At 36.1% G+C, this 12,845-nt stretch overlaps 1 protein-coding gene across 2 annotated transcripts in view; it reads right to left on the bottom strand.

The window, feature by feature from the left end:
* LOC113499834 (AF4/FMR2 family member 3) overlaps positions 1-12,845 on the bottom strand; it is a 169,082-nt gene that overhangs the window by 108,842 nt on the left and 47,395 nt on the right. The window contains exon 2 of one of the 2 annotated variants that reach the window (XM_026880397.1): positions 9,502-9,531. The exons of the other annotated variant lie outside the window; for it this stretch is intronic. Within the exon in view, the coding sequence (XP_026736198.1) occupies positions 9,502-9,531 (30 nt within the window). The remainder of the gene's footprint in view (positions 1-9,501; positions 9,532-12,845) is intronic. 2 annotated transcript variants of the gene reach the window in all.

Genomic DNA, 12,845 nt, shown 5'->3' with positions numbered 1-12,845 from the left:
TGATGACTTCTCGAAAATTTACCCAGATATAATAATAAAGTAAACAAAATCCAAAGATGTGATCAAAATTAAATTATTTGGAGTGCCTCAAACGGCCAGTTAGGGCCAAAAGAATATACATAATCAATTGTTGGTGTAAAATTCGCAATATCATTAGCGGTTGGCGAGTCCCAAACATTCGTCGAGCTTATCGGGCCGCTCGTTATCTTCGCCGACATTTAAATGAAACGTTTCCGAATGTATTAACGCGAATTTCAAGGCAAATGTCTCGCTGTTTATAAACTTACTTTATTTTAGACTTTGTAGATTTGTTTAAATGGCAGAAGTAGTTTAGTTGATCTGCCAATGAATGTTTGTTTTAATCATTCTGAGTCGTTTAATCGTGTTAAATATTTTACTTATATTTTACGATGTGTACTTCCTTTGAACTAATATTTGTAGTGATGTTTTTAAGGTTAATACTTAGCAAAACAAATTAGATTGTTATGGGTGAATTGTATATTAAATAGTTGGTTGATCTAATCTGTTCACTACATGCACGACCCTAGGTTTAAAGAGTCATGCTGAAGGCAGGGGTACTATAGATGGTGGCTGGTATAACAAATTTGAGATTTTCTTTATATTTTACCTATATTAGGTTTGTGATATTCAGGCATACTCTTATGATATAAATAGCCATAGACACACAAAAGTAAGAAATGAAACATACAAAATATAATTAAGATATTAATTAAAGTACCTCATAGATAACTAGATACAGAAATAGAAAATAAAGCAATCAGCCCATCGACATGCTATAAATCTTCGTAGCGTATAGTGATAATACTTTGTCTGTTTTATCGCGGCGATATTGCCAATCTTGTAGATAAGCTTTATTGTTCCTGATAAACCGAACCAACATAAACCTGTGTATCGTTAATTAAATAAATAATAATACAATCAAACAGGCTAATTGTGATGTCACATTAAAAATTAGTAACCTTTGTGAAGCAAATAATTTTGATGGTAATAAATAATTGAATATAAAAGTGGGATGCTCACTATCATGTATGAATATTGCAGTAATAAACAAACAAGCCACCGAAACAAATTAAGTTGGTCAGCCAACCGAGCCAATACGTTTAATATATGAAATTGATCGTACTGAACCGGTCAATCACTTATTCCACAACTATCATTGTCTATGGCCAGCTTGTCGCCACGCGGCTTATGCTGTCAACTGCCGGCTTCCTTGTTCAATAAAAATTGCGCAGTACTTCCACCCTAAAGCAACAGACAGACACACGGATAGGTATCAATGTCATAACGTACCCGCGATGTAGCACAAGAACAAAGACTTGAGAGGGGCTTGCATTTATTGAGAGAGGAGGAGTAAAAATGCTTTTTCAACCCCATCTAGCCAGACGGAAAAATACGTCGTTGCCGATTGTTTCCATGTCCGGAACGCGAAATGCAAAGTATGAAATAATTATGGCGGTGAGAGTGCGCGACATGTCGCCTCCCCCCTCTTCCCCGCGCGCCTCGCCCCCCCCCTCTCCTCTCCCCTTTCCATCGGCCGATCGTCCTCGTCTCTAATCTGCGACCCCCTAGACTAGAAGGTGGCTGGCGAGGCGTCGACAAAACGTCGCCACAAATGCGGTAAAAAGGGACTTGTTGCTTTATCAGTGTCAGGTTTTCGCGTGAAAATTTGTTGAATAAGTAATGACGTGTGATACGACCTATATTCCACGGTGTAGAACAGTTGTCACACTCCTCTAAAGTTTTGCGGGTTACGATCAACGTGAGAGCAAATGATTTACATACGATTTGTGGAAATAGACTCGAGTATTTGTTTTTCTGTTTCTGATACGTTCCGTTGGCGCATCGCAGCGAAAGAATAGTATAAAACGCATTAGTGTGAGCGCACACAGAGTCGAGTAGTTTCCGCCGATGCATGACTAGGGTGACAAGGGCGAGATTCGAAAGAGGAATGTCCCGCAATCGATTCTTTAGAGCGGGCGGTCGGCCTGGCATCGCGTCCGACAGAACGCGCGGATAATTGAAATACCTGACGGCAGTCACGGGAGACAGGATTGGGTTCGGGTGCGCTGCACTGCTATCTAACGTAAACATTTTGATGAAATGTTTGTCATGGTTTAACGGTTATTTTTACATCTAGCTCTACTGCAGTGACGTGCGTGACTTTATTTTATGACAACATTTATTCAGACTTATTTTTTCTAATTTAGTGCATATTGCTTCCGTTTGTGATTGACATTGGATCACCTTGTAATCTTGTTTATAAACATGTTTTTAGTAGTACCTAGGTAAAACCGACAATTTTATATTGGTCTGAAAAATGTGTTAGTTGTTGGATGGACTAGTTTATTTTAATCCATTTTCACCCATCCACTAAAAGCTTTGAAATGATAATTCATGACCTTAAACCGTGTACCTTTTACCCTACCAAAAATAGATACTAACCAAGTTTCGATACTCCAAGTTGATACGAGTATCAACAGCGGTTGCAGCGAACACTCCACTAAAACCGCATTAATATCGATAATAGCCCATACTTAGATACTATAACAGCCGCTATGATCGCATAAAGACGATCGTAATTCGCGTCTTCGCCGGTCCCCGCACAACCCGCCTTTGTCCGTATTGTGACAGGTCCAGAAACGAGATGATATTTCATATGAGACGACTTTTCAAACACTTGTTGTTTTTATTTCCAGTTCTATTCAACGCTGTTCGGAGCGAACGCGGCCAGAGCACGTATTGTACATAATATTGTACTGTAATTCGATATTGGCCCGATGATAATACTCACTTATTGTGGAGTTATGTTTATACTAAAGACTGTCACGTGATACTGAACGCAATTCATTCAATTCGGTTAATTGAACGTAAATGAGACGCAGTGTGAATTTTTCTTCATATTCATCTTCATTAAACGTCTAAGATTGATTACGTCCACTATTAGGAGCGAAACGAGTTTAACGACCTCGAATGTTTCTATACAAAATTAATTTTCAGTTTACGTTTCGCATCCAAAGACTAAAATCTGAGCAAACATTCTGCGGTAGAATTCGAGACATTCCTTTAAAATGTCTATCAAATTCGAGTCGGTCTGTAAATAGTGGAATGAAAGGAGTCGTTTTAATAACGTTGCAATGAATATAAGTCTAGACATGTAGAGACATCTGTACAGCTGTTCAGCTCAATTCAACATAAACATTAGCTATTAGACGGGCAGCGTCTCCATTACACGGCGCTGTTACAGTGGCGAGCTCCAGATGAATCAAGGTACCATCTACAGCTTTGATGACGTACCCTACCTACTAATGTTAACCTGTTGATTCCGTTATTCCGGTTATAATTAACGAAATAGACTCAGGAAAAATGAAGTTGTTGAATTTTTAGTAGCCTGTAAAATTTTGATTTTTCAACGTCTCGTAGTGTTTTTTGAGTTGCGTACTCAAAGGGTCGTTGCAGCCATAAACATGATGAGGACCAATTTAAATTTTCCTTCGTCCTATTGGTACGGACCTCTCAGTGTTGCGAATCTGGCTCACACTTGACCGGTTTTATTATATCGGTTCACCGAATCAAAAGGCGAGGAAAGGATTATATCGGGTGGTTTGACATAACCAATTCTCGGTTAAACAACGCTTTGCACAACGTTTTACGATTGAAAATCATATATTCCAGGTACTATCAACCAACGAAATCTGTCGCTTGTAGCTGCAAACATATGAACTTTTTTCATTTTTTTTTATTCTGTCGAGTAAAGAAGCATGTTACATTAACATGATAGATAACTCCAGATCAAGTTTCATCAAAATTGGTCAAGTAGTTTGAGCGTTAAGAGATAATAGACATACAAACATACGCCTTCACGATATTAGCGTGAAATGTGATAACAAAAACAAGTATAATCACTGCAGCTGTTAAATCATATGACCATTCTAAATTAACAGCCGTACCAATGTTAATTAAATTGTTTATATTATGTGAGGAATTCAACAATCAATGTTGAAGATTTATGGCCAGTTCAGATTTAATATAACATTGTAATGTAAGATGTAAATGTAATTGGAAACACGCGTTTATTAAGCCCTTGAGACTTAAATGGATACGCTGAACTTGAACTAACAGAGCTAGACTTAGAATACGCGACACTTCAGTTTGAAGAATTGCTTTAAAATTAAGCTAAAATTTCAAGACTCAGTAATAATTTCATACAAAGATACATTTTTTGCATAAACTAAACCCAGTATATAAACATATGCAGGCAAACAATCAAACGAGAAGTTATGTGAGCGTATGATAAACAAAACACTGATGTACAAGTATGTGTGAGTACCAAGCGAATTCGGTCCGTGATGCATATTTGATGCGCGCGATGCCGCCGGACGAACAATATTTACCTTAAGACAACAACAGAGAGTGACATCATCGCTACTAAACTTACTGGATCGTGTTTGTTTAATGTTATCATTTGAATCTGCATGTGCATCGGGATACTGAAATAAATACCTCAAATGTACCTTTCGTTTTTTCTTTGCCTTCATTGTAAATACGCAATTTATTAAACTTTGTATTATGTTCAGTTTAAATAAGTATATATTTTGTATTAACTTATAATATAGGTAAACGAAAAACATATTGATTAAATATGACTTTTATGAATACAGCTGCTTTAAGATCTTCAATAATGTAATCAGACACAGTGTCCTTATCTGGTATACAGCAACAATATCACTCAGTAAAATTTTATACAGCATCTTTTATAAAATACCTTACAACTTTAATATAACTAAAAATAAATATTCACAGAGAAAACGCGTAGTTGGCTGGAGTAAAAATATTTATAAAAATGGGCATTACCTAATATTTCTTGTGTAGTTTTAATAATATTGAACTAAAGAAAATTATTTTAATGAGAACGTTGAGAACAAAAGTGAGGTTACTTAAACTAATGTTAGCTAAAGCACTTTCGAAATATTATGACACACTGATATGACTATTTAAGATATCATCAATAGCGTTCGAAACGTTATCTCATAAAAAAAGTATTCAGTATCACAGATCATGTACAATTCTAAATCTAAGGACCATGCAGGGCATTCGTGGCTTGCATTCTTATTTATATGACGCTGTCATTACGAATGACTTCGAATTGCAAATTGATGACGTGTCCAGACGATCCAGTTTTATAGATGCGTACACCCATCCGTGGGCGATAAACCTTAAAGGGTATGCCGCAAGGTAGGATCTTTGGTCCGGTTATAATTGCAAATAAAAATATAAATGTTATATTGTCTTCAAAGTAGGTACTTTTAAAAGTGTCCCTTTTATATTAAATGTGTAACGAGAAAATACAAAAGTGTTTGTAAATGTATCTTATTATTACAAGACATTCCATTACCGCTGTTCATTATGATTCTGTATTCAAGGTTAAGTTTACATATTAGGTATTCTGGTAATGACCTCAGTCACTACACACTTAATTAATATTCTACTTCGTTAAATACAGAAAACCTCTGCAAATGAGTTCGAATGTATGCAGGTTATCTACTAATATTAAGTAAAGAAAATAAGTGAACATTTCCAAGTATTTTCCAAGCTAACTTATATAAACAAAATGAATAGGATTTGCTTAAGTTTGACCGTTGACTTAGTCACACAGGAAACAAAAAAGAAGTATTATGTATTTTGTTACTTTATATAATCTTCCTGTCGAATAAATCAGATTACAGAAGTTCATACATTTTAATCAGATTGTTGGCGACACGTGCTGCTAGATAAAAACGTATAGGAAAATAATCAAACTTTTACAGCACGCATTTTTTATACGAGAGACGGTTTTGTAATGTGGCCTGTCTGATTTACATTTTCATTTGAAACAGATAAATTGTTACTGGGTGCAACGCGAGGAACTTAACAATTTATTGCAATTGTAAATGAAGAAACAATACCTTTGGATTTGTTTTATCTTTTAGTAATTTTATTTCTTTATTTGTTTAATGGTTTATGTAGACACAAAAAAGTAACAAAAACAACATAAAATAAGAGATGTTGATGAGAAACCCTGGTTTGCTTATTACATAAATCTCAACCTGCATACTTAGAAGAAGTGATTGATATTGGCAGTAAAAAGTATAATTAAGAATATTAGAAACCTCATAATTTACAGCTTGTAAAACAATGCTAGCAAGTAAGCCATAAATTAACCTGTTTTTCCATTTATCTAAGTAAAAGACTAGATACTCGTCATTGTGTTTTAATTATGTTGAGTATTTGACTTCCAATGTAGGTGGTGGAGTCGAATGCATATATTTACATATAACGTGCTCTAGCTAAGGGAACTCCCAGTTTAACGTAAACCGATTGGCGTCTTAGCTCTGCAACCCTTCGGAACCAGGTCGACTATAATGACCTAGATAATCCTTTAAAACATAATAAACCTCTTTACACAATATAGACACACGAATTTCTACATAGCGTCATACGTAAGGAAATCATGAGTCAGCAAAATCATGAATATAACTGTTACTCCTGAAATTAATTTGTCATCGTTTGTAATAAGCCATGAAACATTCGAACAACATATAAATAGTTACGTCACCACAAAACTTCACGTCACGAATACATTAGTAGGTGAAAGCGATGAAATATTAAATTTTTCGTCAACATGGCGTATCTAAGCGTCGCCGGCATGCAATGTAAACGTATTAAATCTATTGTTCGCAAGAAACAGCTCAATTCAATAGTTGAAAGTCGCTTTGGTTTACTATTGTTTTCCACCATGCCTCTCAATCAAACAAAAAATAAATTTGCCTAAGGGTATTGTCTAAACCGATTATGGCCGAACCCAAGTGAATGTTTAAAGAGGTCGGGGTACTGGGTATATTTAACGGTTGCGATGTAAGCGCTATCGACGGGACATGATCAATAAACATGATTTATCTAATTAGTTTCGTAATTTGAGGACCTCGTTAATTCTCGACTTTGTTTTGTATGAGTAACAAGTAATACAACACGTATAGGATTTATAGATGGCTTAGGTTCAGAAAGCCTATTTAGATTTTCATATAGGTAATGCGAGAATCTTGTTTTTAAATTGCCTTGCCTTAAAGCAATTTTTGTATTGAGGCAGACACGACTTCACACGAGATACAAAAATAGTAGAAAGCATTTCTGCGCTCGGACGCGTCGTGCAAAACAGGGCAATTTAATTAGAGGCGAACAGTTTATCAAAAGGTGTCAACTTTGTTAGACTAGGTACACTTCATCACAGAAAAAGTGTATCGTCGTTGATTCAGTGTGATTTACTCACATATTTCGCTGTCATCTTGGGAAAATTCCGAATAAAGAATGATGAAATGTAGATACTTCAAGTAAGTACGAGTATCATTTGTAAATGTCTGACGTGAGGCGACTAATACATGTCGTTTTATTAAAATTATTAGCTATGTAGGACGATCACGATTTCCTTAAAGCATTAACGTACTATCAATTGCGACGTCTGACTCGCTCATGTCATTTCAATTAGCGCGTAAACATTAATTAACTTTGTCATCATTTAGGTAACCTACAACGATTATTTTAATTATATGTAACGTACACTGATTAACCCAGTAACTTAAATAACAAAATTAGGCAAATTATTCTCTTAATTAGTCAAAAACATGTTTTATTATAATAGTTCGAGGAAATAGCGAATCTTATTTAATTACATAAAGCGATCTACATAATAAGAAAAGAGATTATATCGCCAGCTGAGAAGTTAAATAAATAAACCGCACAAAAATTCCTTCTCACGATACAACGGTACCAACGCACGCGCACGTTGCTTAGGGCATTGCGAGGAAATTGTCGTCTCCCTCTATTATTTAGTTTTTGACAAAAGTGCGAGTGAGAGACAGCAATGCAAATGAGCCGGCGGAAAAAACGACCGTTCGGCTCAGTGTGGCGACGCGCAGTGATTGATTAGATGCACCTTCTTCTTCTGGAATCGGCGTTTACGTGGAAACGGACGAGTCTGCTCGCCCCCATTGTTTGTCCGTTTCGACATGGCCTCACATTATTACAATGGTTCTCGTTTTGCTGGACGATGGAGCAATAAATACATCGTAAACTTAGTGCGCGCACATAAATTCCTGTACCGGGCTCATAATGTGACTATTTGACAATAGCACTGTCTTGAAGCTACAGGATAAATTATCTAAGGAAATAAATACCATGTATTAACACAATTACATGAGTGTACCTTGAACTAATTTAATAACTATTGAATTACTGCAAGAAAAAGTTGAAACTCATTAGCATTAAAATAAACATGTACTCGTAGCTCCATCTATCGGAATAACAGCGCAACGCGTATGCCAACAGACGCCTGTTCAGTAATTACCATTTACGATAACAATATCAACAGTAAGTATTGAACAAATTAAAACGCAAAACGGACTTTTGTGTATGGTTACATATTTAAAACAGAAATAAAAACACTATTATAGCTGTAAATAAATTAACTCTACAATGCCCTATGTTTACTTTCACAGTTCACGGCCGCAATTGGGAGCGGTACTGACACATTAGCGCCATCTCTTTTCGGCTTCTTAAGACTCGTAGTTGTGACGTGATGTTTTGTCTCTGTCTAGCGGTGATTTATAGTAACTGAAGCTTTACATAACCGCGGCGGCTACTTACTACATGTTGTGCTAGTGCCAGTCCGTTTATCATGATTATGACGCTATAAAATAATTATTTTATCTCGTTTGCACACAGCTTATCGTGGAGGAGTTTCAAACTTTACGTCTGTAACGCCTATTCAGGAGTTAAGAACATAATTAACATGTGTTCTATTCGAATAGTTTAAATCTCGGGCTTAATTCACGACTTTTATTGAATACTCTTAAACATTATTTTGACCTTATAAAAAGGATAAGCTGTTAAACGAAAAGAAGAACAATAACCTAATACATTATTTTTATAAACAAATTCTAAAAAAAGTAAGCACAAAATAATCCATTACAACCACATTAATATACTGAATGAAAACAAAGATATCAATGCAAATAATCTAGTTAAGGTTTTGCATGATCGTACATTGCAATTAAATTAGAAATTAGAAACGTGCAACTTTCTCGTAATTGATGCTCCTATAGTACGCAGTACGCACCTGTGGCGGCGAGTGAATAAGCGAAACTAATTATGAGCCAACCACCGCAACACAGACAACCCACTAAGAAATCATCGCAAAGCATTCAGTTCAACGTTCGATACATAAACAATAAGGACGTCACGATTTACTCGATTCAGACAACCGACTAGACAATCGAATATCGAAAGACGAATCGCCTCTCAACAAACTTATTTTCACATTGATATCGAATAATTAGATGGGTCAACAGCCACGGAATAACGGACAAGTGCCAATGAAATATCCTCTAAGATTGTGCTAAAAGACGTGAACGATATACGTTAAACAGATTCGTGGCGGTGTCGACTTACCGGCTCGACTCGAGCATCATTTTGTGTGGCCTGAAAACAAAAAAATGTAACTTTAACAAAAGGAGAGTTACCGATTCAATTACACAGACGGATAGTTTGTACACATAATATGTCTGCGAATGTAAACACATGATGCGTCACTTGCAACGCGAGCATGTGTGCGAAAACAATAGACCATTAAGTAAAGTAAATCATATTTTATGAAAGTGTAAGTACGACGACCTGTATACAGGCGATTGGTATTAATCTGGAAAAGGTTGCAGACGTTTAAGCAGCAGGTATTAAGCGATCACCTAAGGGAAAAATATTTATTACATTTTGTATAACCCGAAGAGTATTTTATCGAGGCAATCTTTCAGATGGATTATTTTACGGTTCCTTATTTTGTGAGTGCGTTTCTTTATGTGGTGTTTCAGTTAGAATAATATTAAGCAAACCGTATTCACAGCAGTTAGTCGAACAAGTCTAAATTCCTTGGAACGTTAATTTTGTGGTTTAGTCCAAGGTTGCGATACGAAGTAACCGGAGCGGTATGAAAACCTCGTTTCAACGTCTTCACTAAAGATGTCGACCTAAATAATACTTTGTTTTGTAATTTTCTAGGCTAGCAGTAAAAATAAAGGTTATCCTCAATAGGAGTTTCGTCCTGATTTACTTCTTTGATCTTAATCAATTTGTATTTGTTAGGTTTGATAGAATCCATTAATTAAGTGAAACGGGGTTTATACTGATAATAGATATATGTATAATTGAACGCCAGATTTTAATAAGTATTTACAAAATATACAACCAAAGATAAGTATATAGTCTAAATACTAGCTAACATATACCATAAACAACATACAGCTGGCTCAAAGTTTTTTTGCTACTAAAACACAATACATCGCAAATTATTAACCATAAAACTCTCAATTAAGGTATCAGAAAGCAATAACAGTGGGAAAAGTAACAAGCTTATCTAGCGATCATGTCACGCGAGTGATATTCCACTCACCATGGCACAGGCCGCCAAGGTCGCGGGGGTCAATGCTTGAAGCCGACGCACACCCGAACACACTCGCTTATCACTTATCAAACCGCGATTATTTCGAAGCTTAACTGCAGCAGCCTGATATTATATCATATCGGCGATACTATCAATTTAAGATATCATTTCATTTAGTTGCGAATCGCGTCGCGTGATAAACATTACAGCATTGATCATGAGACATCTTTGTTTGAGTTACACGTGTCTGTAGAAATAATCGTTCGAGAGGGTAAAGGACACTTGTACGGTAATATCGATCGTTGCAAGTAGAGTCTTGAATTCAGATACAAAATCCGACCACAATGCGGCTAATATCCATGACGGGGCAGGAACAATTGTGTCCTGGGAAATAGTCGCTACTGACGGCATAGAGCCTATCACTTCGGACCACATCCTGTCATCCAGTTGTGCGGTCTAGTCTATGCCACATGATATATTTACTTTCAAATACAAAGTTACAAACTTCGACGTTTTAAACGGAGCGACCGCCGTTTACTATAAAACCGCATATGAGCCATAAAATGAAAATAAAACGTACAAATGAAATACAATAGAGCAATTTTTCTGCGAATAAATTCCAGTATGCTGTATTGTTTTTGTCGCCATGGATTTACTTCGCTCACCAGATATACTGTTATTGTTTATATACTTATACCTATTTATTTAAAACATGTTTAGCGGATTGGACGCCTGAAGGAATTTGCATAACTAGTAATCAAAAACAAATGATCCCGTTCTTGTATTCACTATATTATTATATCAGGGCAATAGAAAGCGGAACAACCGAGACTATCGGGCCTGTCCAACATGTTGTCAGAGCAGGTAAATTTGCAATTGCCCGAACTTCGGGCAACTTGCCCTAAAAAAGGTTCAAACAATTTTGAACCTTCACAGTACCGCCATTACTTAGCATCCCCTATCCAAAACCATATGGTGGCCAGTCTAATTTGTGCTTTACATCCCAAAACGATAAAGACTATAGTCCATTGCTCGCTGTCCACTTTATGAATGAGGATGTCGGTATCCCACAAAGAATATGAGGGATAAAAACTATTTGTGAAGAAAATACGGGTTCTACGAAAAATCTAAAAATCATTCAATAATATAATTATTGTTTTGTTAATGCTGATTCTAAACCGATGACAAGTTCCAAACTACTGTTGTTAAGGATAATAATCCTCGTGGAACGATTCACTGTTTCATTATGTTGTTGAAGAAGGTGCAATTAAATTACCATTTGCATATGAATTGCAAATTAACGATTTATAACGTCAGACTACGGGCATAATACACACTGAATTCAGTCGCTTGGTTTAATTAAATGCGCTGCTGATACGGACAACGAAAACGAAAAAGAGTTTAACATAAACTACACGTAAATTGTTTTAATTTCGACGTGCTATTTTCGTCTATATTCTCACTCGCCAAGAAGCCATAAACCTTTAAATCTCTCGTAAAAGCCTATTATTCTAGTGAGGCCTAAGCTATGTTAGCTTTGCGATTAAATTTACATTGTAAATATGCATTCTACTTCGTGATTTTAAGATAGTCATTTTAAAACCTTGTATCCCTTTCTTTTGAAGCCTCTTGATTCACAATTCCCATTCTCCTCAAGTTAAGAACCTTTTTACATCGCCAGTCGGCTCAATGGCCTGTAATTTTGTTTTGATGAATTAGCCAAACGGCGGGATACTAATAATTGAGGATGGACGGACAACGCCGAAACTGTTTGAGCCCTTCAATTTATAGCGGATGTATCGAAAGCTTTTTGCAAATAAAAATATGGAATTTTCGGAAGAGGGAGTTCATCGTTCTTTTGATAGCGTTAACAACCTTGACGTTATGATTTCGAAGACTTGTGTGAATAGAAACTTGAGTACTATCTTACAAACTTTTTGTTGACCATCGTAAAAGGCTCAAAACATTTTTTACCATAGTTAAAGATCTTAAAATATGGATCTGCACATAAATGAACGCAAATACATTTTCTATTAAAAATATAATTAGTCAGAAACTTATTTAGAAGTCAGAGAAACTAAAATCGCAACTGAGGTTAATGACAACACAATAAAGTTGTGTCGTAAATATGATACGCTGCCGGGATACTAACCCTGTGAGAGAACAATGGAAAGAATATCTCTAGGGTCTCATTAGCGGAGCGGGCGAGGCATGCTGCGGTTAGGGCGACTGTCGCACCAAAACACTCCTCGCAAGAAGGGCCTTATTAGTAAGCAAATGGGTGTTTTGACTATTTGTTACCGTTGAACTACTCTCAAGCTACGACTTGAGCACTAAACTTTAAGTACTAAATATAAAG

Source organism: Trichoplusia ni, chromosome 13 (assembly GCF_003590095.1).
Source record: "Trichoplusia ni isolate ovarian cell line Hi5 chromosome 13, tn1, whole genome shotgun sequence".
In the NCBI taxonomy this organism is placed as follows: Eukaryota; Metazoa; Arthropoda; class Insecta; order Lepidoptera; family Noctuidae; genus Trichoplusia; species Trichoplusia ni.
This window is presented reverse-complemented; position numbering and strand designations above follow the sequence as displayed.